Source organism: Geotrypetes seraphini, chromosome 1 (genome assembly GCF_902459505.1).
Source record: "Geotrypetes seraphini chromosome 1, aGeoSer1.1, whole genome shotgun sequence".
In the NCBI taxonomy this organism is placed as follows: domain Eukaryota; kingdom Metazoa; phylum Chordata; class Amphibia; order Gymnophiona; family Dermophiidae; genus Geotrypetes; species Geotrypetes seraphini.
Genome location: NC_047084.1, coordinates 466,828,390 through 466,856,000, shown reverse-complemented (window position 1 = coordinate 466,856,000; position 27,611 = coordinate 466,828,390). Strand labels below are relative to the sequence as shown.

At 45.7% G+C, this 27,611-nt stretch overlaps 1 protein-coding gene across 1 annotated transcript in view; it reads left to right on the top strand.

Annotated features, from left to right (window-relative positions):
• SYN1 (synapsin I) overlaps positions 1-27,611 on the top strand; it is a 299,454-nt gene that overhangs the window by 196,541 nt on the left and 75,302 nt on the right. Inside the window, 1 exon segment of the mRNA XM_033924145.1 lies at positions 23,869-23,931. Coding sequence (XP_033780036.1) covers positions 23,869-23,931 — 63 coding nt within the window.

The following is a 27,611-nucleotide window of genomic DNA, read 5'->3' as shown; positions in this document are numbered from 1 at the left end:
TCCTTTTTATCATTTTTGTTGCCCTTCTCTGTACCTTTTCTAATTCTGCTATATCTTTTTTGAGATACAGCAACCAGAATTGCACACAGTATTTGAGATGCAGCCGTACCATAGAGCGATATAAGGGCATTATAACATTTTCATCTTTGTTTTTCATTCCTTTCCTGATAAATTCCTAACATTCTATTTGTTTTCTTAGCTGCTGCCCCACATTTAGCTAAGGCTTTCAATATATTCTCAACGATGACACTTAGATCCTTTTCCTGGGCAATGACTCCTAACATGGAACCCTGCATCATGTAGCTATAGTTCGGGCTCCTCTTTCCCACATGCATCACTTTGCACTTGCTCACATTAAATGTCATCTGCCATTTTGATGCCTAGTTTCCCAGTTTCACAAGGTCCTCTTGCAATTTTTCACAATCCTCTTGCGATTTAACAATTTTGAACAACTTTGTGTCATCAGCCAATTTAATTATCTCACTAGTTATGTGTGTTTAATGTACAGTACTTCATGCATCTGCTAGCGATTAATGCTTATCATTCCCGTTTAGAAGGCAAGCTCTTCTGTACAGCCTCTAGTTTTCACTCTATGAGAGATTTGTTATTGACAAAGCCCCCTAACAAACCTCTTACTGTGTCATAGGACCTCAACATGGTTCTCGCCCAGTTGATGAAAGCTGATTTTGAGCCACTTGATTCCTGTCATCTGAAGTTCTGACATGGAAAATGGTATCCCTGATCCGCTGAGTCAGTGAGCTTCCGGCTTTAGTCGCAGATCCGTGCAATATACTAAATTTCGTCACAATAGAATAGTTTTCTGCACACACCCAAAGTTCCTTTCCAAGGTTGTTACGGAGTTCCATTTTTTTTTTTTTTTTTTTTTTTTTTTTTTTGAAGTTTAAAATTTTTTATTAAACAAAATGAAAACAGTACACAGGCAGTATGCCAACAGCAAAAGTACATTGCCCACATGAAACAACAAAACCCCCCCCACCCCCCCCACCGAGTGATACAGTATAAGCCTAAAACAAAGGAAGATGCAAAAGAAAAATAAGAAAAGTTTCAAAGTAGACCTCGCCAGGAGCTATATCGAGACCACTGTCGATGAAACAATCCACAGGAATCATTATTTAGAGCAGTCAATTTGGACATTAAGTAAATTTGGTCAACCTTATGTAACAGTTCAGTACGAGAAGGCAAAGAGTCCCGCTTCCAATATGTAGCCACTAAAAGTCTGGCTGCCGTAGCAACCAGGGCCACAAAATGATTCTGATCCACATCCAAACTTCCCAAAGGATAGTTAAGTAAAAATGTTTCCATACGCAATAGGATGGGTAAGCGTAACACATCAATCAGCAGTCGTTGAACCATCTTCCAAAAAGGTACAATCTTAGTACAATCCCACCACACATGCCCAAAGGAGCCCAGACACCCACAGTTGCGCCAACAGTGCCCGTTCCCACAGTGATAGAAACGATGCACCTTTTCAGGCGTGAGGTACCACTGAAATAGCATTTTATACCCCTGCTCCACTAAGGGAGATGCCAAGGAGACTCTCAGCAGTGTACCATAAAGACAATCCCATTGTCGATATTCCAAAGCCCTCCCTAGCAAGAGTTCCCAACGATGTTCATATGTGTGGGCCTGTGGTCGAGTGTATAAAAGAGCCCTATAGAGACGGGAAATAAGGCCTACCCCAGATCCCATCCTAAAAACTTGTAAGAAAGCAGAGTCTGCCCCTTCCCACTCTGGGATCACCCTCTTCACCATAAAATCTCGAAGTTGGACATAGGCGAAAAAGTCAGTCGAGGGGAGATCATATATGGATTGTAAGGCAGCAAAGGGTACCAGTTGTCCACCCACTACCAGCTGACCTAGGACCCTAAGACCCTCCATTTCCCAACGCCGAAAAATCCCAGTATCTTTAGCAGGCAGAAAATCAGGGGCAAATCTAATGGGAGTAGCATAAAAATAGCGCTGACGTGGGAACCAAGCTCGTCGAACCCGGCTCCACGCATGCAAAGTACATTCCATCCCATAAGATGTCTCAGTCTGCAGATCCCGAAGGATATCAAAAGACAGCCAGGGCACTGCTGCCAAAGGGTAAGTAGGTTGTAAGGCCTGTTCTAGTGAGACCCAGCGCTGGGAGGGATATGCCCAATGAAATAGTCCCTGCAATTGGGATGCATAGTAATATGTAGAAAAATCAGGAACACCCATTCCCCCATGTAATCTGTCCCAGTACATACGTTCCCTCCGCACCCTAGGGGGCTTACGTGTCCAGATATAAGCAAAGGCCCGCCTTTGTAGCCTAAGCAAGAACCGTTTAGGAATTGAGAGAGGTAGGCAGGAGAACAGATACAAAAAACGAGGCAGCACATTCATACGCAAAGCACTAATCCTACCCATCCAAGACAATCTCAATCCCTCCCATCGGTCCAGATCGGCAAATACAGTTCTAAGCAACGGAGGGTAATTCAATTCAAAAAGGTCAGTAAGTCTTCGAGATATACGCACACCAAGGTATCTAATGGATTTAGCCGCCCATCGAAACGAGAACCTAGTACGTAAGTCCGTCACCAATAAGTCCGGAAGGGAAATGTTAAGCAATTCAGATTTTTCGATGTTAATTTTAAAGCCAGCTACCACACCAAATGTAGTCAAAACACGAAGCGCCTCCGTCAGAGAACGAAGTGGGTGGGTCAAGGTAAACAAAATATCATCAGCATACAATAAAATCTTATGCTCTTCACCACCCACCACAAGTCCCCGAATGTCAGCATTCGCACGTATAGAGGCTGCTAAAGGTTCCATGACCAGCGCGAAAATCAGTGGTGACAAAGGGCACCCCTGCCTAGTTCCTCTACGGATCATAAAATTAGCAGTATATCTTCCATTAACTCTTAGACAAGCCTCCGGGGCAGCATATAATAAAGTCACCCAGTGTAAAAAAGCACCCGAAATGCCCATTTTCTTCAAGGCCGCTAACATAAACGGCCAATAAACCCTATCAAAGGCTTTTTCAGCGTCAACTGATAACAGGACTGCCGGAACAGAATTTTGATGGGCCACTCCAATAAGATCTAACACTCTTCGGATATTATCACCAGGTTGCCTCCCTGAAATAAAGCCACATTGATCTCCATGAACTAGGTAAGGCAAAAAGCGTTGTAACCGGACTGCCAAAATACGAGTAAACAGCTTATAATCAACTCCTAACAATGAAATAGGGCGGTAAGACCCACAAAGGAGGGGATCTTTCCCAGGTTTAAGAAGAAGGGAGACCGCTGCCTGACGAAACGAATACGGCAGACAATCCCCCTCCAGAAAAGAATTAAACAATCTAGTCAGAGGATTGACTATATGGGCCTCCATTTTCTTATAAAACAGGGGGGAAAAGCCATCAACACCCGGTGCCTTGGAAGCAGCCAGATGACGTATGGCAGCCACCACCTCAGCGGGTTGAATAGGGGAAGAGAGCCACTCCGCATCAACTTCCGCTAAACAAGGCAAGGTAACGTTAGATAGAAAAGCCTCAATCTCCCCCTCCGTGGATTCAATTTCCGGAGTGTACAGAGTCTGATAGAAGGATAAAAAAGCCTGATGGATGTCCCCATCATCCACACAAAGCTGACCCGAATCATTACGAATCCGAGTTATGGAGTGTTGTGCTTGAGTTTGCTTGATCTGTGCAGCTAACAAGCGGCCTGCCCTACCACCCCATTCAAAATACTGTTGTTTCCGCCTCTGCAGGGCCCAAGCCATGCCCTCTAAATCAAGTTCTTGTAAATCTCTCCGGCACTCCGTCAACGCAACCCCCCCAGCCACCGACGGGGCTCTCTTGTGAGCATTCTCTAGGCGTCGAAGGCGAGACACTAATTCTAATCTGCGTGCCACTCGACATTGATTTCTGTACGACCCCCTCGAGATACAACAACCCCTAAGGGTAGCTTTAAAACTTTCCCAAAGAATTGCAACATTAATGCCAGCTATGTCGTTGAATGCAAAAAATTCCTCGACATCCGTCTCTAAAAGAGTCAAGGTATTGGGATCTTTTAACAAAGAGTCATTCATACGCCACAAGCGACGGCCGCCTCTAACCTGTCCAATCTGTAACTCCAGAGTCAAAGGAGCATGATCTGACCACACCCGGGGCTCAATACTGGAGGCCAGGGCTCGAGGCAAAGCAATACGAGGTAGCATCCACATATCAATTCTAGTATAGGAATTATGTTTCGATGAATAAAATGTGTAATCTCGCGTGCCTGGATGTAAATAACGCCACACATCTATCAAATCATGCCTACGCAAGAAGCGCAGCAAAGCTCTTCTGTCGCCTCTAGCGTAGCGGATGGATGAATTTGAATTATCCTCCTGAGGATAGCAAGTAAGGTTAAAATCTCCACCCACAAGGAGTGTACCTTCTGCATGATCTAACAGCACACATTCTAACAACGTAAAGAAGGCCCCCTGACCAGCGTTTGGGGCATAGACATTCAGCAAACTATACAAGGCGCCATCCAACTCAGCCTTGACCAATATGTAGCGGCCCTCAACATCCCGCACCACCTCTCTCAACACCACCTGGACACGTTTATGTATTAAGATGCCCACCCCCTGGGTCTTTTTCCGAACCTTATTAGAAGAAAGGAAAACGTGTGGGTAGTTGTGGTGTGTAAGCAATTTCTCATAGTGAGATTGAAAATGGGTCTCCTGAATAAATCCAACCGCACTATTCAGGCGGCTCATTTCTTTAAATAACAAGCGTCGCTTTTGTGGAGAATTCAGCCCATGTACATTATAAGATAGCAAAGTGAGTTTATCCATTTGTACCAGAAAAGAAAAAGCACAGCATTACCAAATCAACCATTAGTTCCAAAGCAGCCAAATCAACCAACCCCTGCAATCGTAACCTTAAGAGAAACATTATACAAACACTCTTCCATACAATCATACAAGAAAGCACTCGGTCACCACTTTTCCCAGCACCAACACCCCCCCCTCCCCCCAACCCCCCAACAATACCCCACATGGTCCAGCCACCGAAGCACCTGGTAACCATGGTACAGGAAGTGTAGAGAAACAGTTCACAAAGGGACCCCCAGAACAAGCCCTATAAACAATCTTCGCGACAGATGTCGCTCAGCAAAGAGAAGAAAAAACAGTCACATCACAAAATTTCTTAAGCACAGTGCACAAATATAAATGTTCAAGTGGGTGAGGGGGCAGCTGTCTCCAGAGGGCGACGAGCTGCAGCCGATCTAGCCACTCTCTGCCATCCCAGCCCTCTTCCTGATTTGGGCACAGGAGACCTCTGAGGAAGTGGTGCCATTTCTGAAGCTGCCATCAAACCTGCTTCCACCATTCGAGCCTGAACATCCGCCACAGTTATTGCAGTGTAGGTCTTGCCTGCATGTGTAAAAGCCAGTCCGATGGGATAAATCCATCTATATCGAACACTGCGCTCCTGCAGTATACGGGTGCAGTCTCTATACGTGCGACGGCGGGCCAGGGTTGCTGGAGCTATATCAGGATAAACATCAATGTCCGCTTCTTCCCATTTCACAGTTCCCCCAGAGCGCCTCACCGCCCTAAGCACATGCTCCTTATCCATATAGCGATGGAAACAAGCCACAACATCACGAGGGCGGTTCACATCACGAGGGCCAGGTATGCGGTGTGCCCTATCCAGCAATGGTTTACCCACTTCCACAGGCAAGCCAGCATTCTCTAGCGCCTGTATACATATATGATCAATCACCTCCATACAGCGAGGGTCAGAAACAGTGTCTGGCACACCCCGAAAGCGAAGGTTGCACCGTCTGGAGCGATTCTCCAGATCCTCCAGCTTAAGGGTGCTCACATCAGCCTTTTCCTCCAGCGCTGCAATCCTGCCTCTCAGCTGTGTTATTTCAGAGCCATGTGCTTCCACTGCAACCTCCGTCTCTCCCACCCGATTTCCGATTTCACCCACCTCTCGTTTTAGCTCAGCAACAACAGCATGGATATCAGCTCGAACTGCAGAGATTTCAGATTTCAGTTCTTGGAACCAACCACGCATCTCCAGCTGTAGAGTCGGCAGCGTTGCATCAGCAGGTGGGCCCTCCGCAGCCGCGGCCGGATCGGGCGCCATTTTAGAGCCAGGTTTAAGAGGCCCATTCGGGATCGGTGAGGAGAACGCCTTAATATCTGTTTGTTTTTTTCGCGTCGCCATCGAGACGCAGCAAGGCAGCTTCACAAACAAGCTGAGGGAGGCAGACAGTGCAGGCACGCGAACTCGCGCGAAGATCGCCAAAAACAGCACGGGGGTCCGCGGAGCTATCGCTCTAGGCTGCCATCAGCCACGATGACGTCACTTCCTCCTCGGAGTTCCATTTTAACCAGTCAATAGTTCTAACAACATTTTTTTTTCCAAAACCATATGCTCATTCTGGTGAAAGGGTACTCCACACTTCAGACTGCAAATGAGCCTTATCCTTCTATTTGGAGTGGACTAAATCCTATATATAGTCCATCCAGCTTTTTGTTTCTTTTGATCCACCGGGAAACACAATCTCTGGCTAGCAGATGGCATCTCCTTTGCTTATGCCCAGGCTGGGATGACTCTTGGGAGTTATGTCGAGGTTCATAATATGAGAGCCATGGTGACATCAGTAGCCCACTTGAGATCAACCTTCATTGAGGAGATTTGCAAGGCTGCAACATGCTCTGCTGTCCTACATATTCACATCCCACTACTATCTTGAGCAGAATTCCCGATGTGACAGCTGGCTTGGTCAGATAGTCCTGCAGAATATGTTTGGTATCTATAATCCAATTCCATGCCCTAGACCCAATTTTATTCTGTTCCAGGCTACACCTTCACAATTAGCCTTTATTCTTTTTTAGGTCAATTGCTGAACAGGCCTCAGCATTTTGAGTCCCTGTTGTTGTCCTAGCCTTGTTGTTTCAGTGAGCCTGGTAGCTAGGAATTCCCAGATGCTTGTCCTCCAAGAAAACAAAGTTACTTACCTGTAGCAGATGTTTTCTGAAGACAGTAGGCCGAATATTCTCTCGTTCCCTCCCTCTTCCCCTTAAAGTTGTATTCTTTATGCTTTTGTATGAGACTGATTAACTTGCACTTGCGTGTTGGGACAGAAGGCACCCACACGTGTGCGGCGCTGCTAGAAATGTCTAACCACAACTTGATAGCAAGTATCTCTATTTGACTCTGTTGGATGACATCACCCAGGTGTGAGAATATTTGGCCTGTCATCCTTGGAGAATACCTGCTACAGGTCAGTAATTTTGCTGTTCTATTTGTCTGGTTTCATATGCAAACATCTCCACTAAATATTGCCAGTGCCCACATATCTTCCGGCTCCACCCCTGCTGTGTCCCAACATTAACTAGACCAGTGGTCTTCAATAATTCTTGAGTAGGGGCCACTTTAGATCCAAATGATCTGAAGGGGAGCCGCCACATGGGATTGCAACACTGCTGACCAGCATGTGTCAATGACATCCATCCTCACTAGCCTACATCTCTCTCAAAAACACACCTATACCAAGCCTTACGCCACAACTCTCTACCAAACCTTCCCCATCCTGTACCTGTATCACCAGCCTCTCAACCTCAAATTCCTTGTCTGACTCACTTATTCTCAATCCCCAACTTGTAATAAAACCAAAAGAATGCATTAATATATCTTTTATTAGAAGGAAAAACAATGTATCTAACTTGGTACCAGAATAAAAATCTTCACATAACAGCATGTGATACAGCTGACAAAAAAGAACTACAAAATAATCAATACTTGCAAATATTTCAGCTCCAATTAATGAACTGCAAAGCACATCATCAACATTCAAAATGCTAAATGCTTTTGTCTGTCTTTTACAATTGTGCTCATAAGTTTACATATATCTCTCTCCACTAACCTCCCCTCCAGAGCAAGTATTTCTCTCTTCCTTATCTCCCTCCCCAGAGCAAGCATCTTTCTCTCCCCTGCCCCCCCGAACAAGCATCTCTGTCTCCCCATAACCCCCTCCCCAGAGCAAGTATCTCTCCCCATCCCCTGAACACCCCTCTCTTTCCTCATCCCCCTTCTCCAAGTATCTCTCTCTCTCTCTCTCCACTAATCCCCCTCCCCAAAGCAAGCAACTCTCTCTCTCCCCTAAAACTCCTCCCCTGAGCAAGCATCCGAGCCAGCATTTCAGACTGGTGCCTCTTCTCCCTTCTTCTTCTCCTCCTTCAAGTCTGGTAGTATCTCCCACCTCCCCCTGGGCTGTAAACACAAGGTCTTCCTTGACAATTAATGCAGGCTGACAGGCAGTCCTGAAGTCTTCTTTTCACCAGTCTACCAGGCTTTGCATTGAAGACCACTGAACTAAACAGTGACACAGTAGTCACACCCATGAGTGGTCACAACAACATGGCTTAAGTAGGCAGGAGCCTCTCTTGCTCTCTTAAACCATACTGAGTATTGACCTCTTAGGCTTTTACATTTGGATGAAAATAGGTCACAAATATAGGAGCATGGCTTAAGTAGGCAGGAGCCTCTCTTGCCCTCTTAAACCATACTGAGTATTGACCTCTTAGGCTTTTACATTTGGATGAAAATAGGTCACAAATATAGGAGCATGGCTTAAGTAGGCAGGAGCCTCTCTTGCCCTCTTAAACCATACTGAGTATTGACCTCTTAGGCTTTTACATTTGGATGAAAATAGGTCACAAATATAGGAGCATGGCTTAAGTAGGCAGGAGCCTCTCTTGCTCTCTTAAACCATACTGAGTATTGACCTCTTAGGCTTTTATGTTTGGATGAAAATAGGTCACAAATATAGGAGCTTAACTAAAGGATATAAATTTAGGAGCTCAGTTTTTTTGACTATCAGGCCTTAAGATTTTGCTGAGCTGTACAAATAGCTCAGATGAGTTGTTTTATTTTGCAGCTAGATTACCATCCTGATTTTTTAGAAGTTTATCCATCATACACAGAACTGGAAGTCAAACCACAGGCTGGCATCACTGAAAGGAATCATTGTTACACAGGGACTGGAATTAGCAGAGAGAACACTATGAGAGCTTAAAGTTACTTTATTTAAAACTTCTCTCTTTTGCAAAATGATCTCTGATCACAGTTTTGTGTAAGGTGCAGCTCCTTCCACCATCTGTCATCCTACTCTCCCTCCTCTTTTCTGTCAGAAACGTGATTAAGGAATGGCTGGTAGTGAGTCAGCACTGAAAGAAACGTTATATTCAGGAAACCACAGACGCTTTCCAGCACTGGTCACGTCACTCCACCTTTCACTGTCTCAGTCATGCTTTGAACTCTTTAACCTCCCTAACAGTGTTTCAGAACTGGCAAAAAAACCAGCATTCTGTGAGAGGGAAATTTTGATTGCGTCATGAGCCTCATCCCACCAACTTCTTCAGTTTTGTGAGCAAATCACTTAAGCAGATGTAAGGTATTAACCTGCAGAGTATATAAATATGTAAACACCCAGAACCAAAAACTGAGGCCTAGATTCTCAAAAAAACACATTAAAAAGCAATGGTCTGCTATAGCAGCCATTCTGATAGCAAATTTTAAAAAGTGAATCATTCTCCCAAAAACGCTCATGTAAATGAGGTTGGCAGAGAGTAGCGAAGACTCACTAAATTTGCATGTGTCCATTGATGGTGATAGCGATGGGCAAATGCGCAGAAAAAACGTGAACCCCCCCCCAAAAAAAACCCACAACAACAGGAGAGATGTTCAATCTCTCTTCTGCCCCACAACACCCCCCCATGCAGTGGGAGAGATGCCCACTCTTCCCCGCCAAGCAACACCCCCCCCCCTCAGCATCTCTCCTGCCAGCCAGGATGCACCGGGGAGTGGAAGGCCAATTTTGAAGAAGCTGATCAGCTAACCGGAGGGAGTAGGCATACCTCTGGTCAGCCAACTAATTCAAGGTAAGGGAGAGAGGGGTCGGAGGCAGGGGGAGAGAATGGGCATCTCTCCTGCTGCTGGATGGGGGGGTCGCTTGGTGGTAGGACAGAATGGGCATCTCTCCTGCTGCTGGGGGAGTTGGTTGGCGGCAGGAGAGAGAATGGGCTTCTCTCCCGCTGCAGGGAAGTTGTTTGCAGCAGGAGAGTATGGGCATTTCTTTGCTACTCTCCGCCAACCTCATATGCAAGAGTGTTTTTTGGAGAATGGCTCGCTTTTTTTAAATCGCTACCAGAATGGCTATGATAGCAGCCCGTCGTATTTTAACGCGGTTTTATGAGTTTCTAGACCTTAGTTCATAGGAGTCATTCCATGGCAAACATTCAATAGCAGAAAACACTTTTTTAGAGGTCTTGAGAAGTGCTTTAAAATTCTAGAGTAGAGTATTTGATGAATAAGAATTCAAATTTTAAACATAATGCGATTGAAAATTGGAAGCCTGATGCTCTTTAATCAAGAGATCGGACACACAGTCATATTTTTTAGCTCTACTTTTAAGTGACCAGCATTGAATATCCAGTTTATTTTTGGGCGGCTCAAACTTAGCCAGTTAATTCAATTTTCAGCGCTGGCTGATTAAGTTATATAAGCCAAAGATAAAACTGCTATATGCACGGCCTAATTTGGCCACTAAACTTGGCTGGTCAATGCTGATAATTGACTATTATCATGCGATATAGCCGATTAAATTTTAGCCACTAACTGTGAATATTCAGCAGAGATAACTGGTTATCTCGCACTGAATATTCAGATTTAGTTGGCTAAGTACTATTTAACTGGTCAGTGCTGTTTCTGGCCAGTTAAATAGTGCTATCAGTTGGAGTGTTCCTAAATCATTGTGGGCTAGATTCATGAACCTGCCCGATCGGAGGAACGCTCCCACCTGCCTACCCGGATCGCTCGATAGCAATCCCAGCGCATGCGCAGACCATCTGTAGAAGGTCTGCGCATGCACTGGACGTCCGGGCCCGGAAGAGATTTTTTTTTTTAACTTTTGGAGCCCGTGGTTTTAACCCGATTAGGGCCCATGGGTTAAAACCACAGGCCTGCACTGCGGGGAAGGGTAGGAGAGTCGGGGCAGGCAGGCGTTTGGGCAGGCAGCTCCAGGGATGCAGGCGATTGGGGCAGGCAGGTGATCTGGGGCTGCAGGAAGAGTTCGGGGCTGACAGGGCAGAGAGCAGGGCAGTCGGAGAGGGCTTGAGCGACTGGTCCTCAGCAGTCGCTTATTTGTGATCGGCCAGCCCAATCGGTGTTGCAAGGTTTTGGTTTGTGAATCACATCCCTGCCTACTTTGCATGCCGTTGCCCTCATTTGCATGCGTGGATCAGAGGATGGTCGGCAGAGAGGTAAGTGAATCGGGCCAGAGGGAAATTTGCTCGTAAAGGGGTCACAAACCGATCAGTACACAATTGGTTTGCTATGTGAATCTAGCCCTTAGTGCACAACTGTCAGGGGGGTGTAGATGTGAGCAGAGCATGGGAGTGTCACCCCATATTGCCAAGTGATGAGTGCAACTTATAGTATACTATTAGTCGAATGCATTGCATTACACCATTGACCTTTTATAAGTAGGCATGCCTATTTTTTGGTGCTCTAATTATGCTTTTTGCTAGTGTCCTATGACTGCGCAGATATACCTTATAACCATTATAGAATTGACACTAAGTGTGCTTCTTTGTGGCACCTAAAATGAGGCACCAGCCAGTGGCATAGTAATGGGGGGTGGGGGAGGTGAGGGAGGTCTTAGTGGGGGCGCCGGCACCTATCCTCTTCAACCCTCCCTACTCCTTTCCAACCACCCCTTCCATCCATGCATGTGCTTCTCTTCCCTTCTGTCGTACCTCTTTAATTTTCCCGGCACGAGCAGTACCGCAAACTTGCTGCCCGTGTTTGTGTCGGCTCTCTCTGACGTCATTTTCGGGTCCCGTGCCAAGGAAGTGACGTCAGAGGGAGAGCCAGAACGACGCGAGCAGTAAGTTTGTGATGCTACGCGTGCCAGGAACATTAAGGAGGTATGGAGGAAGGGAATGGGGGGGGGAGGGGCGCGCAGCAGGAGGGATCAGGACGGAGTAGGGAGCAGGAGAGGGGTGCCACCGTCCCCGGACACTTCTCACCCTCACTATGCCACTGGCACCAGCTTATAGAATTGAAGCTTTAGACTCTAAGCCCTCTAAGGACAATCAAATATCTGCTGAACTGAATTCAACCAACCTTGAGCTACTACCGAAAAAGACATGAGCTAAATCCAAAATCCCTTCTCATGCTCCTTTAAATTACAGTGCTAAGCAGACATTTTTCATGTCTACAATGAATCAGAGGACCTCGCCAGGCTTGTTAGGAAAGTTAAAACTTGTTTAACTGGTATCTCCTTGTGGATGACTGTTCGTCCATAAAATTCAAAGATTCTTTGGGTTAGCTGAGGCTCCATTTATACTGATTTTCAGACCTTTTTGCTGGAAGTCTGGGCAAATATTTGGGTTCTGCTTTTGATATACATAATCATATTGCTAATGTCTGAAGATCTGTATGGTATTCATTCCAGTTAGTCTGTCATCTTAAGCATTTTTTTTTTTACAACTTCTCAACGAAAGCAAGTCATTAACTCCCAACTGTAATTTCTAAACACTGTTACTATAATTCTCTGCTCTTGTGTTTTCCTGGGAATAGTCTGCACAGATTGCAGTTGTTGCATGTAGCATGCTGCAACTTGTTTGATTACAGGCTGCTCTTTTTTAAAAATCATGTTTCTACACTGCAGCCAGACTTCATTGGTTTTTCATCTGTTTTTTAAGGTAAAAAGAAATTTGACCATGTTACTCCATTACTGAGATCAGCTCATTGGTTGCCTATCAAACATATAAGATCTTGCTCTTAGTATTTAAAACACGAGTTGATCAATCTCCTTCTTAGATTGAAAACTAGTTAATTCCATATTCACAAAGTCGTACGCTTCGCTCTCTTCAGTAGAATCTTCTTACGATTCCATCTTACAGACATATTACATATCTATCAGAAACCGTATTTTTTCAGTGAATAGGCCACAACTTTGGGAATGCTCTTCCAAACCATATTCGAATGGAATACAATCTTGATCGATTTAAAATTATTTTTTAAAACATTTTTGTTTATGGACGCATTCGGCTGACAGACTAATATAATACCTTTGATCAGTGCAGGTTTGTGAGGATTAATCTGAAACTTGGAGAACATAATCAGTTTTAAACTTTTTCCTTTCATTCCTTTACTGTTGATTTATATAGTTTTATTTTCTGATTTTTTTTAAATTTTAATTAATCTTTTAAGTATTTTTGTTTTATGTAAACCACATAGATGTTTTGCCAATGCGGTATATCAAAAGTTAAATAAACTTGGAAATAAAACAAAAACTTAAAGGAAATAAAGTTATACTGTAGCTTTTTTTTATTGTACTAACATTTATGTTTGAGCCCAGTTTAGAAGATTTCCTGAAGACAAGCAGGCCACATTTTTCTCACAAGTGGGTGATGCCATCCAGTGGAACTTGATGCAGACATTGCCCAGTGTACTGTTCCTTTAACAAGCCTTTTGCAGCATCCCATTACCACTGTTCCCTCTCAGCTGAATTGAAGTCCTCCACCTACAGACCTGCCAGTGGTCAGTACTGAGGGGCAGGCAATCTATGCAGGACTCCGGGGAATTTGCCTGACCCAAGCAACTGAAAACACAACATTGAAGCACCATCTCCCACTTGCAGTAATGCAGTTGGATGGCTCCCACTCAGCTTAGAGGTAACAGTGCCTACCATAAATGCGTGGGTGCCTTCCACCTAACATACAAGCATGGAACTAGCAGTCTTCAGTTTCCCTCTGAGCAGAGAGGTCATGTTTATGATCTGTTCTCAGTGCATCAAATTTTTTCCTTTCCTGGTGATTTCCCTGCAAGTATGAGTTTTTTTTCTTTTTTCCTCATTATGTTTTGTTTTTGTATCTTTATTGTTTCCCTTGTGTGATTTTAAATTTTCTTTAATTTACTGGCCCCTGAAGCCCTCTTAGGCCTGAGCTCTGGCCAGGAAGCATCAACTATTTTTCAGGTGATGAGCAGCTTTTTCTCCCATACCATTGAGCCATACGATTTTGTGTGGCATGAAAGAAGCCACTGGGAATCTTTCATGTCACAGAAGATTCCCAGTGGCTTCAAGCACTGTGCCTATGTAACAGGGTCATCTTTGCTTGCATATGCAGAAAAAGACCCAAAGAGCCAGAGAAGTACAATATGAGAACATTTTTTGCACTAAGTCCAGTCTATCGTTGTCGGCAGTATCAGTCTCAGTGGCTGCAACAACTACTTCTACCACTGGAAATGCTCTGGCATCAAGGAAGTCTCCCCCTGTCTCAACATTGGATATTGTGATAATTCCCTGGGATCAATCTGCATTGGAGACACCAAGGAGCTATGGGGATTTGGCATTCTTTTCATTGATACCGAGTGATCCCGATGTCTGATGCATTGGCATCTGTCCCTGCCAGCACCCAAGAAGCTTTGGCATTGAGAGGAGCTCTCCCCCCTCTCTTTTAGTGGTGCTGACACTGCAGTCTCCATGCAACTGGGATCCCATTTCCAATTCAGCACCAGCAGATTCACAAGCTGTCTTTACATCAACTCTGGCCTAGCCTTTCCTGATGCTTGTCTTCAATAATCAGTTTTGGATCAAGTTAAGGGAAGAATACTATGGCATCAAGGGCACTTGCGCCAGCCATAGCACAGCTCCGTTCTTCCTTGAAAGCCCAGGCTCTGCCTGTGTAAAAGCTGCCAATGCCTTTGTCTCACCAAGCAACGGATTCAGGACCATACCAAATGGAAACCTGCTTAATTTCAGAAAAGGAATCTTTGCAGTCATGTTGCAGACCGTATCTTGGCACCTTTTGAGGCCTGAATGATCCTCCAGTAGACTAAGGCAGGCACAGCCTTAATTCTCTCAGACAAAGTACCTTGCTGAGTCATACTGATCTTGGTAGTCTGAGGAAGAGTCAGATTTCTTCTCAGAGGAGAGGTTTTATGGCATATCATCAGACCCCTTCCCTTCCAGAGGAGAGAAGCAAGTCTGCACCTGAGGCAATGTCTTTTACCAGTTTTGTGAAGGAAATGGCAAGCATTCGATAGCATACCACACCGCAGGTTGCTGAGCAAGATGAGTTCTATAGGATTGGGCGACACATTGACGAAATGGGTTGGGAACTGGCTTGGAGGTAGGCTTCAGAGGGTAGTGGTGAACGGCACCCCCTCCGAAATGACGGCGGTAATCAGTGGAGTGTCGCAGGGCTCGGTCCTGGGCCCGATCCTATTCAAGAGACTTATAAGAGACTTGGCAGAAGGGCTGCGAGGTAAAATAACATTATTCGCTGATGACGCCAAACTAAGCAATGTAGTGGACAAACGCACAACAGACATAAATTCAATGTCCGACAACATGATGCACGACCTACTCCTTCTGGAGCGCTGGTCTATGTCCTGGCAACTCAGCTTCAATGCCAAAAAATGCAAAGTCATGCACCTGGGCAGCCATAATCCATGCAAGACTTACACCCTTAATGGCGAGATCCTAACAAGAACTGAAGCAGAACGAGACTTAGGGGTGATCATCAGTGATAACATGAAGACTGCCAATCAAGTGGAGCAAGCTTCATCCAAGGCAAGGCAAATCATAGGTTGCATACGCAGGAGTTTCATCAGCCGTAAGCTGAAGTCATTATGCCATTGTATAGATCCATGGTGAGGCCCCACCTGGAATACTGTGTGCAATTCTGGAGGCCGCATTACCATAAGGATGTGCTGAGAATAGAGTCGGTCCAGAGAATGGCCACTAGGATGGTCTCAGGACTCAAGGATCTCCCGTACGAGGAACGGCTGGATAAGTTGCAGCTGTACTCACTCGAGGAATGCAGAGAGAGAGGGGACATGATCGAGACATTTAAGTATCTCATGGGCCGCATCGAGGTGGAAGAAGATATCTTCTTTTTCAAGGGTCCCGTGGCAACAAGGGGGCATCTGTGGAAAATCAGGGGCGGAAAACTGCACGGGGACACCAGGAAATTCTTTTTCACTGAAAGGATGGTTGATCGCTGGAATAGTCTTCCACTTCAGGTTATTGAGGCCAGCAGTGTGCCTGATTTTAAGGCCAAATGGGATAGACAGGTGGGATCTATTCACAGAGAAAGGTAGGGGAGGGTCATTGGGGTAGGCAGACTAGATGGGCCGTGGCCCTTATCTGCCGTCTATTTCTATGTTTCTACCACAGGGACAAGCATTTGCTCTTATTGCCATCACCGATCAGGTCCGAAGCAGTCAGTAGAAAACAGCTTGGCAGATGATGAGAAATTTAGGCCACACGGCCTCCACTGTCCATGTCACATTCATGACATGCCTCCATTTCAGGAGCGCCAGTGGACTCAAGCTTCCAGTTTGACTCTGGGAGTCCCATTTCAAATTTATCTTCCCCCCCAAAAAATTGATAAGGTGCCCATGTAGGTGGTCTTCACGCCAAAGCGATTTGGTCCACCCAGGAGACCACATTTCAAATTAACCTCTTTGGGCTCTGGGAGCTTTGAAACACTCTAATGGCTTTCATAGACCAGCTGATAAACCGAATTGTACTCATCCTAATGGACAATCAGGTTGCCATGTGTTGTTATGTAAACAAGCAAGGGGGTATGGAAGCAGTTGTAATGTGGGCTTGGTCCACCAATCAAGGCATGATGCTCTGAACTACATCTCTGGCAGGGAATGAACAGTTTGGTGGACAGACTGGGCAGAGTCATGCAACCGCATGAGCGATTTCTGCACATGGTATTGTTCGCAAGGTCTTCTGAGAATGGAGCACTCTTTGGTGAATCTTTTGCCACTCATCTAAACAACAACATCCCTTAGTACTGCTCCAGACTCAGGTTGCATGGCAGCATAACCACAGATACTTTTCTTCTCTGTTGGAGAACAGGCCTTTAGCATGCATTTCCTCCCATTAATCTGATAGGGAAGAATTTGCTGAAATTCAGGCAAGACCAGGAAACCCCATTCTAGCTGAAGCAGACATAGTTCCCTCAACTTCTGGACCTGTCCTCCAAAGAACCATGGAGATTGGACTGTTTTCCAACCCTCATCACTTAGAACGAGGGATCTCTTCTCCATCCCAACCTCCAGTACCTCTCATTGCCTGGATATTAAGAGTGTAGGATTTGCTTCCTTGCAACTGTTGGAGGGTGTCTCCAGGATCTTGTTGACTTCCAGAAAATATTTCACTAAGAGAAATTCTTTTAAGTTGAGGAAGTTTTGCTCTCTGTTGTGAAAGTAAGACCCTTGATCCTCGTGTCCTACACAAAACCTGCTTGAATACTTCCTGCACCTTTCTGAGTCTGGTTTGAATATCAACTCCGTAAGGGTTCACCTGTGTATAATCATTGCTTTTCATCACTATGGGAGATAAGCCTCTAGTTTTTCACTTCATGCGAGGTTTGCTATTGACAAAGTCCCCTATCAAACCTCCAACTCCTCATCCAGCTGATGAAAGTTCCGTTTGAGCTACTTGATTCCTGCCATTTGAAATACTTGGAAGGTCTTGTTTTCGGTGATGGTCACTTCAGTTTGCAGAGGCAGTGAGCTTCAGACCCTAGTAGTGGATCCACCTTACATGAAATTCCATCATAACAAATTAGTTCTCCAAATGCACCCTAAATTCCTTCCTAAGATGATGTCGGAGTTCCAGCTCAAGTAGTCAGTTGTCCAGACAACATTCTTCGCAAAGCTGCATGCCCATCCTGGTGAAAGCACACTGCACACTTTGGACTGCAAGCAAGCCTTGCCATTCTATCTGGAGCAAACTAAGCCCATGGACAGTCCACCCAGTTTCTTGTTTCTTTTGATTAAAAAAAATGGGGATAACCATCAGCAAATGCACATTATCCATCTGACTGGCAGATTAAATCTCTTCTGCTTATGCCCAGGCTGGGCTGACTCTGGAGGGTCATGTCATGGTTCACAATGTCAGAGCCATGGTTGCATTGATAACCCACTTGAGGTCTGTTGAAGAGATCTGCAAGGCTGCAACATGGTCTTCGGTCTACACATTCACAACTCACTACTGACTTGAGCAGAATACCCAAGACAGCTAGTTTGTTCAGCCAGTACTGCAAAATTTGTTTGGTGTCTGGAATCCAACTCCACCCCAATAAGCCTGTTTTGGTTTTTTTTTCTGTTCTAGGCTGAATCTTAACAGCAAGTTTGAAAATAGTTTTAGGTTGATTGGTTTCTTAGGCCTTGCCACTGCAAATCCCTATAGTCCTAGCATTGTTTTCAGTGAGTTTGGTAGCTAGATATTCCCAGTTGTAAAAATATTATGACCTGCTTGTCCTCACAGTAAGCATAGTTACGTACTTACCTGTAGCAGGTGTTCTCCAAGAAGTATTTTCACATAATCTCCCTCCTTCCCTTATAGTTGTTTTTTCCAGCTATGTTATTATACTGCTGGTTTTGTGCTTCCATGCGTGGTACTGCTAAAGGCTTCCTAAAGGAGTAAAACACTGGACAGCATTTGCACTGGGCTTTGTTAGATGACATCACTTAGTTGTGAGAATACTTGGCCTGCTGTCCTCCGTACTCAAGGAAATATCTTCCTAAGAAGCTGCACTTAATACGCAATCCTAAGTTTTGAAAGGCTTCTGCAAAATTCTATGTAGCAATATGCTGCTTGTAACCCACATAGAACACTAATTAATGAGAATTCAGTGAGATATAAGATTGCAAATAACATAACATCTGGTTTCTTTGGCTTTTATGAATGTCATATGTTTTTTGTGGTTTCTGACAATGGAGTTCTTATTTAGCTTTTATTTTCTTTCCAGTTGCTGCAGCAAATGGCTTAATTTAAATGCTATAAAAGATCCCAAAACTATGGAGCTCATAATAATAATAATAATAATAATAAAACATTCCAAAAGTGGCCTAAGTCATTACTTGGACGATTAAAAAGACAGATCATTCAAGTACCGATAATCAAAGCTGGTTTTAGACGTATCTAAAACCAGCTTAGGCCTTTACCCTGCCTCTGTATGTCTAGAGTGAAAAGGGGCATTTTTGGAGGAGTGGATAGGGCGGGAGATGGGCTAACCTAGACTTAGTCGTCTGGCAGCCATAACCAAAAAGGTTTGACAGGTTGCCAGACAGAACTTATACGTTTTGACTTAGACTAAGTCAAAACAGGTATAAGTTCTGAATTGGGCCGCTGAGCTGATCGCGGCTGCCGCAATCAGCTCAGCAGCCTAAACAACACGTCCCCCCTGCACCGGTAACAATCATGGCAGGAGAGATGCCTAATCTCTCCTGCCGCGATCCCCCCTCTGAACCTCCCGGCAGAAGAGATGCTCAATCTCTCCTGCCGACACAACCCCCCCCCCCCCCGAACCCCCGCGATTACAGGTATGAGGGTGTCCAAGCCCTCCTGCTGGACAGAAATCCGGAATCCCTGCACTACTCATCAGCAGGAGGAGCCCAAGACCTCCTGCCGGACAACATCACCCACAAACCCTGAACTCCTCAACGGCAGGAGGGAGCCCAAGCCCTCCTCCTGGACCACCTCCCCCCGAACCCCCTTCCCCCTGTCCATGCCCCCCCCCCACTAACCTTAATCGCTGGCTGGACTGATGGATCCTTCAGCCTGCCCCTTCACGGTGCATTGTGGGATGCACTGGGGAGGGGCCTAGGGCCTGATTGGCCCATGTGCCTAAGGCCCCGCCCATAGGAGGGACCTTAGGCACCTGGGCCAACCAGAATTGGGCCAGTTGCCTAATGCCTCTCCTATGGTCGGGGCCTTAGGCATATGGGCCAACCGAATTGTTGCTTTTGGGGCTTGGCAGCATAAGAAACACAGTGGATCTAATGCGTCTGCACAGGGGTTGCAGCCTTCATCTGAGCGCCCATCTGGACCTCCTCATGCAGGGTCCAGTGCCTGTGGAGGACCCGGGTCACTTTGCTCTTACAGCATGGCTCTTGAGCATGCAGCCTTAGAGCACAAAGGATATTCTGCTCTGGTTGTTGATACTCTTCTAAAGTCTTAAGAAGTCATCCATGGTTTTGGCTTATGCTAAGGCGTGGAAGGCCTTCCAACATTGGTGCACTGAGGACCAGGTGGACCCTTATTCAGCTCCAATCTTGCTAATTCTCACCTTTCTTCAGGCTGGTATGGATAAAGACCTCACTGTGGCTTCTCTTCAGGTCCAGGTGGCCAGGCTCTCTTGTTTTAGATCCCAGGAGTGTCGGTCCTCATTGGCTTCTCATCCTCATGTTGCTAGATTTTTGAAGGGGGCTCTTCGTGTCAGACCACCAGTTAAGCAACCTTTCCCTTAACTTGGTGCAGTCTCACTTTACCAAGGCTTCTTTTGAGCCTCTTCAAGATGCTTCCCTCTTGGACTTGACGCTCAAGACCATTTTTCTGGTTGCCATTACTTTGGCGCATCGTGTGTCTAAATTACAGCCTTTGTCTTGCAGAGGCCCTTTCCTCCATATTTTGGAGGCTGGAATTTCTCTTCAGATGGTTCTTTCCTTTCTTTCGAAGGTAGTTTCAGCTTTCCATGTTAATCAGGAAGTGTGTTTGCCTGCCTTTCAGCCTACTAGTTCCAGAACACAAGATCATCTATTGAAGAAACTGGATGTGCACAGAGTTCTTCTGCTTTATCTGGAGATCACTAACGAGTTTCATCTCTCTGACCATTTGTTTGTGCTGACTCATTCAGTTAAGCAGGGTGCTCCTGCTTCCAAGGCCACTATTTCCAGATGATCCATAGGGCATTTAGGCAGCATACATTCTTCCTGGGAAATAGTCTCCTTTTTCCTTCAATGTGTATTCTACCAGGAGTGTGGCTTGTTCTTGGGCCGAAGCTAGATCTGTCTCCCCTGAGGAGATTTGCAAGGCGGCAACATGGTCTTCTCTTCACACATTTGCCAAGTTCTACAGAGTGGTTGTGGCGGCAAGACATGACTCTGCTTTTGGGTCCTTGGTCTTAAGGGTCAGTGCAGCAAGCTCGCCCTAGCTTTTGTATGTCCCATCTGTCTAGAATGGGTCACCTATTGTACTGGAAAAAGAGTTTATGTACTTATCCTGGTAAGCTTTTTTCCAGTAGATAGGTGAGACATTCTAGACCCCCCGCCCTGTCCTTACTGTGCCTGCCTACAGTTTTCATCTGTTTATGCTTCTCCAAGCTGATTCTTGAATGCCTGTCAGCCCTTGGGGGCTGGGAAGAATTTGTATATATGTTCCAGTTTATTGGGGAGTAGTTTTTGAGCTCCTTTGAAGCCTTTGTTGGTGGTTAACTTTGTTGTTGAGTTGATTCTTGAGCAAAACAGTTTATTTAAGCCTGTTGCTACAGGTGCCTCTACTTCATGTGTTGGGTAGCTCTCAGTGTTTGGGTACTAACTGTAGGTGGAGCTAGAGAACCCAGTGAAGTACAGCAGAGGCAGAGTGAAAACTCCAGAGTGGATTCCCTCTGCAGCTGCACGCAGCTATGGAGAAATAACCCATCTGTCTGGAATGTCTCATCTATCTACTGGAAAAGAGCTTACCAGGGTAAGTACATAATCTCTTTTTACTGCTTCCTCTTTTGAAATATGTTTGTAATTAATATGCCTTTCTTTTATCCCTCATCTGCTTTTTCTGTATTACCCAGCTTTTCGATTAGCCAACTACGAGAGCCATTCAATATTTTATCTACCTGAGTATGAAAGAAAGTATCAAGTGTGTTGAAACAAGTCTGGGTATGTTGTGACATGTCTCAAGGTTACTCATGCACAGTTGCAGCTCAGTGTGCATCTAACATTCCAAGAGACAGAATGTCAGGAGAGTCCTCATTGAAATCAAGTAAGAAACTACTAGAATTGGAGAACCATTAAGTGATAAAATTTCTCACAAAAGAAGGGAAAAAGCCAAAGGAGATCCATGAATGCATGACTGCAGTTTATAATGAGCCTGCCCCATAATCCTACAAAGTAAAATTTTGGAGCAAGCAGTTTAAGTGGGGTAGAGAGTCCATTGAAGCAACTTCCACAGAAATGTGCAAGAAAATCAAGGATTTAATTTTGTCTTATAGACGAATTAAGGTTTACCGAATAGCTGAAGAAATTGGCATCTCGGCAGGTATAGTTTGGAAAATAATTAAAGTTGGGCATGTCAAAGGTTAGTACAAGATAGGTTTCAAGAATGCTGACATCTTATCAGAAGGCCACGAGGCTCCAGTGCTGTCAGAAAAACTTGGAGATGCTCTGTGAAGACCAGTGAATTTTTTTCATCGTTTAGTGACTGGAGATGAGACTTGAGTCCAAAATGGAGATTCTGAGTCCAAAATGGAGTCAAAGCAGTGGAAGTACATGTCATCCCCTACTCCAAAAAAGTTCAAGACAGAAAAATCTGCAGGCAAAGTCATGACATGATGAAGGACTTGCTTCTGGAGTTCATGCCACACAAGACAACCATAACTGGGGAGAGTTACGCCAAGACAATGATCACTTTGCGGGAGTCAATCAAGGAGAAAAGATGAAGAAAACTCACAGTAAGTGTGTTGCTTCTTCATGGCAATGCGGCGGTTTCACATATCACAACAATCACAGGCTGCCATCCAAGCATATGGGTTTCAGCAGCTGAACCATCCACCCTACAGTCCTGATATGGTTCCCTTGGATTATTTTCCTTTTCCGAGTTTTGAAGAAATTTCTCCGTAGACAGCGGTTTTCAAATGATGAAAATGTCAAGGAAGCTATGACATCCTGGTTTGAAGGTCAAACAGAAGAATTATTTTCAAAGGGGTTAAAGTCATTGCAGGAAAAGTGGATGAAGTATATTGAGCTATCAGGGGACTATATTGAAAAATAAAACAAAACTATTTTGAAAACCTTTTCTACTGAGGTAGATAAATTATTAAACACACCTTGTGTTTATATTAGATGATCTAGCTCCAACTGTATTTTTAAAAAGTTTGAGTGAGGTTGTATATTCACTGTAGTGTTATGACTATATATGCTTTTTATGTACATTACCTTGAGCTGTGGTTAGATGATTAATCAACTTTAAATAAACAGGTATCTACAATGGTTTCTTTATATTGGTCACTCCATCCATCTTGGAACCCTATTGCTATTTTACTATTGCTTTTTATCATTTTTCTTTGCTTTCCTTAGTCATTTTTGTTCTCCCTCTCATTCCCAATTCTCCTACACCTAGGAAGATTTTATCTACTCTGATGCATAATGTAGGAGATGGTTACCAAATATTGGAGCCTTGGCAAGTCTGGCATTCTGTGTGACTCTTGCAGGTACAGTTGCTGGCTACTGCCATGCTGTACCAGTTCTGTGCTGGAGCAGTGTATATGTGAGGGAAGCTTGACTCTTGCTCTGGATTTGGATCTTGTGTTAAGTGTGAGGGAACTTTATTTGCCATACCTGTTCTATGCTAGATAGATACTACTTTAAGCAGTCTGAAGCCAGCGTTAACCTTTGTTGTACTGCCTAGAGAATGACATGGGGAGAAATTTTCCCGTCCCCGCAGGAACTAATTTTCCCGTCCCGTCCCCGCGAGTTCTTTTCCTGTGCCTGCCCCATTCCTGCAAGCTCAGTCCTCATCTGCACAAGCCTCAAACAGTTCAAAAATCGTAAGTGTTCCAGGCTTGTGTGATTAAGGTTGAGCTTACAGGAATGGGACAGCGCCAAAACTCATGGGGACGGGATGGCGAAATTGAGTTCCTGCGGGGATGGGGAAAATTTGTCTCTGTGTCATTGTCTAGTACTGCCTCTTACCCCCTTTTATGGCGGCAGAGCCCTGTGCTTTTTTGGAACTTGATTGGCTTTATCACCCATCATTTATGTATCATCTCTCTCTTTTTCAGCTCACCACCCCTAGATTTCCAGTGGTTGTCAAAATGGGACATGCTCACTCTGGCATGGGCAAGGTGAGTATGACCTTTTTCTCTTGTGTACACTAACACTGGGGTTCCCAAATGGTTCCTAGACATCAGGCATAGGCTGAGTCTTTCCTAGATTTGCCCCATGACATGCATGGACTTGTCCTTCTTGACCAAGAGGCATCCAGTAACCCTAATAAACAAGCATACTCTTTTGACTATCTCAGAGATTCTCCCTCCCTTTAGGCCTGTGGTTCCCAACCCTGTCCTGGAGGACCCCCCCAGGCCAGTTGGGTTTTCAGGATAGCCCTAATGAATATGCATGAGAGAGATCTGCATATAATGAAGGTGCCAGGCATGCAAATCTGCTCCATGCATTTTCATTAGGGCTATTCTGAAAACCTGACTGGCCTGGGGGTCCTCCAGGACAGGGTTAGGAACCACTGCTGTAGGCACTCCCTTGTTTTCTGCTGCTGAACCATTCCAGTGAGCTGCAGCTTCTTTTACTACTCCTTAATTAAATATTCCTGGGGGTGATTCTTCCCGTTATGATGTTTTCTGTAGTCTCACTACCGGAAGGTCACATGCTGCTTGGCAAGGGCTATCAAAGCAGAAAGCTGAGCAGAGGTAGTTTAATTACAGGTTTCAATGAAGAACCAAGGATTAAAAAGTATGAATCAGCTTTTCGGAGAGTCAACAATTGTACTGAATGGTAAAAGCTGACCCAGCTGGACCATTTCCCAGAGAATGTTGCTATTCCATATTTTATCTTATGTTGGAAAGAACTAGAAATAGCAGTGGATCTTCTGCATGGCAATGCATAGACCTTACCACCTATGCTTATGGTTACCATACATCTGGGAAATCCCAGACATGTCCTCTTTTTAGAGGACTCCCCGGATATCTAGACTTTTTTTTATTTATGGAGGAATCTGTCCATATTTAGCTGACCTGCAAACCCACCTAGTTTGGCAGGGCTGGCTTTCCCAACTCCCCCACCTACCTCCTCCCTGGCTGCTGTAATTTGATTTGCGGGCAGCAGCAACAAGGTAAGCCTGCTGCCACCGGCCTGCCCCGGAAGCTGCCTCTGCAGGTCCCTCCTATGCAGGAACAGGAAGTTGCTGCAGAGAGGCTGCTTCTGGGACAGGCTCACTTTGTTGCCACTGCTGACTGCTGAAGATTAAATTACAGCAGCCGGGAAGGAGGTAGATGGGGGAGTTGGGAGCTAGAGAGAAAGGTCGTGAGGGGAGGTTAGCAGCATCAAAGGTAGGAGGAGAGATGGCTGAAAAAGCAGTTTTGGAAATGGGAGCAGGGAGGGCTGAAAAAGCAGCTTTGAGGCCAGAGGAGGGGGGGCTGAAGAATCAACATCAGGAGAGGAAGGGAAGGGAGGGAAAGGAGAGAGGGCTGGAGAAGAGGTAGGAGTAGGGTAGTATTGGATAGGAAGGGAGAGACTAATACAACAGAAGAGGAGGTTGGAAGGAGAGAGAGAAAGAAAGAAAAAAAGCACCCATAGGAGAGGGAGGTTAGAAGGAAAGAGAGAAAGAGAGAAGCACCCAAGGGGAAGGGGATTGGAAGGAAAGAGAGAGAAGCACTAAAAGGATACAGTGGATGAGAAGGGTGGGGACTAAGGAAATGGGTGAAAGGTGGGGGGGGGGAGCAATGGGCAGGGTATGGGGATGAGACTGGCTAGTGTGTGGGCGGAATCATGTGTCCTCTTTTCTTTTTTTCTCTTCACAAATATGGTATCCCTGCCTATGCTTCTAGGCTGGCCCTCCCTTTCCTTTTATTTTATACTAAGGAGAGAATGTTTAGAAGTGTTTGAAAGCTGTTCCCACTGATACATCTGAATAAATTACAAGCACTGCTGTGCTAATTATCACCAGGTCTAACGTTGACAGACATAGAGAGCAATTGCTGCAAAGTCTTCTGGGTTTTTTGACCTGTAGCCTTGGTTCCAGGTTTCAAAGTGAAAATATGTATGTATTTTCAAATTAAAAATTGTTTAGGGATATTTGCACTTTCGACCATTTTTTTCTGAACAAAGCCAAAACCGCTTAGATAACCTTGATAGGCGGTATATAAAAACCTAATAAACTTGAAACTTGAAACTTGAAATCAAAATTGTGTATGCAGTTTTCTCCCTTACTTCCCCAGATATGGCCTAGTGGTTAGAGTTGCTGCCTCAGCACTCTGAGGCTGTGAATTTGATCCCAGCCTGCTCCTTGTGGCTTTGGACAAGTCACTTATCCAAAGCCACAAGGAACAGAAGGGTTGCCTACTCCCTCCTGCCGGGTCTCCCACCCCCTGACAGCCCCCACTCCCCTGTACCTTTAAATTGAAGGACGGCAGGAAGGATGCTCACTCCCTCCTGCCACCAGAATCCTCTACCCTTCACTCCCCCATACCTTTAAATTGAAGGTCAGCAGGAGGGATGCCCACTTCCTCCTGCCACCAGGGTCCCCCGGCTTCCCGACAATCCCTGACCCCTCTGTACTTTAAAGTTGAAGGACGGCAGGAGGGATGCTCACTCCCTCCAGCCAGCAGGCATGCCCCTTCAAAATAGTGGGCTTTCCCTTCCTTGTGCATCCTGGGATGTACTAGGAGGGACCTAAGGCCCTGATTGGCCAATCAGAGCCTTAGGCTCCTGCCTGCTGCATCCTGGGATAGGGAGGGTCCTTAAGTGCCTGAGCCAATCAGGTCCTTAGGATGCACCAGGAAGGGGACAGTATGGCGGGATGGGGATTTGTCAGGGGGTCAAGGGACCCAGGTGGCAGTAGAGAGTGGGGATCCCTCCTGCCAAGATACAAGGGTGTATGGGGGGTCTGTACAGGTCCGGGCAGCATCAACCAAGGCAGGAGGGAGTGAGCATTCCTCTTGCTGATCTTGTACAGGGGGGGGGGGCAGATGTAGGTGGGGAGATGTTGGTGGGAGGGGGAACTTTTCCTTCTGCTGCTGTCCCTGCTGGTCAATCAGCTGAGCTAACAGGGCAGGGCAGGGAGAGAAGTTTTGACAGGAGGGAAGAGTTATACCTACCGTGTTTCCCCGAAAATAAAACCTACCCTGAAAATAAGCTCTAGCATGATTTTCAGGGTAGGTCTTAATATAAGCCCTACCCCAGAAAATAAGCCCTAGTCATAGACAGCCGTGCTTCACCCTACCCCGCCCCACCACTATTGTGCTTCCGAACCCCCGAGCCCCCGCTGACCCTCCATCCTTCCCTCCCAACCGATCTCCACCGACCACGACCATAAATACCTTCCGGCAGAGGAGCGTCAGGCCAGCAGCACTCACAGGCTGCTTCGCGGCCTTCTCTGTACTGATGACATCATCAGTAACGTGGCACACAGAAGGCCCCAGCGAGAAGGCCGCGAAGCAGGTATTTATGGTCGCGGTCGGTGGGGATCGGTTGGGAGGGAAGGATGAAAGGTCAGCGGGGGTTCGGCTGCATGGCGGGGGCGGCGGTTGCTCAAGGTTTCTGCTGCACGAGGGATGGGAGGGAGGGAATGAAGGAAGGATAGAAGCTGGGCATGAGTTCTGCTGCACAGGGGGATGGGAGGAATGGAGGGATAGAAAGATGCTGCAGAGGGAAGGCACAAGGGGATGGGTGAGAGGGGAGGAAAGATGTTGCACATGTGGGGGAAAGGGAAGAGGAAGAATTGGGGTGAAGGAGAGAAAGGGAGAGATGATCATGTACATGAAAAAAAAAATAAGACCTAGTGCCTTTTTTG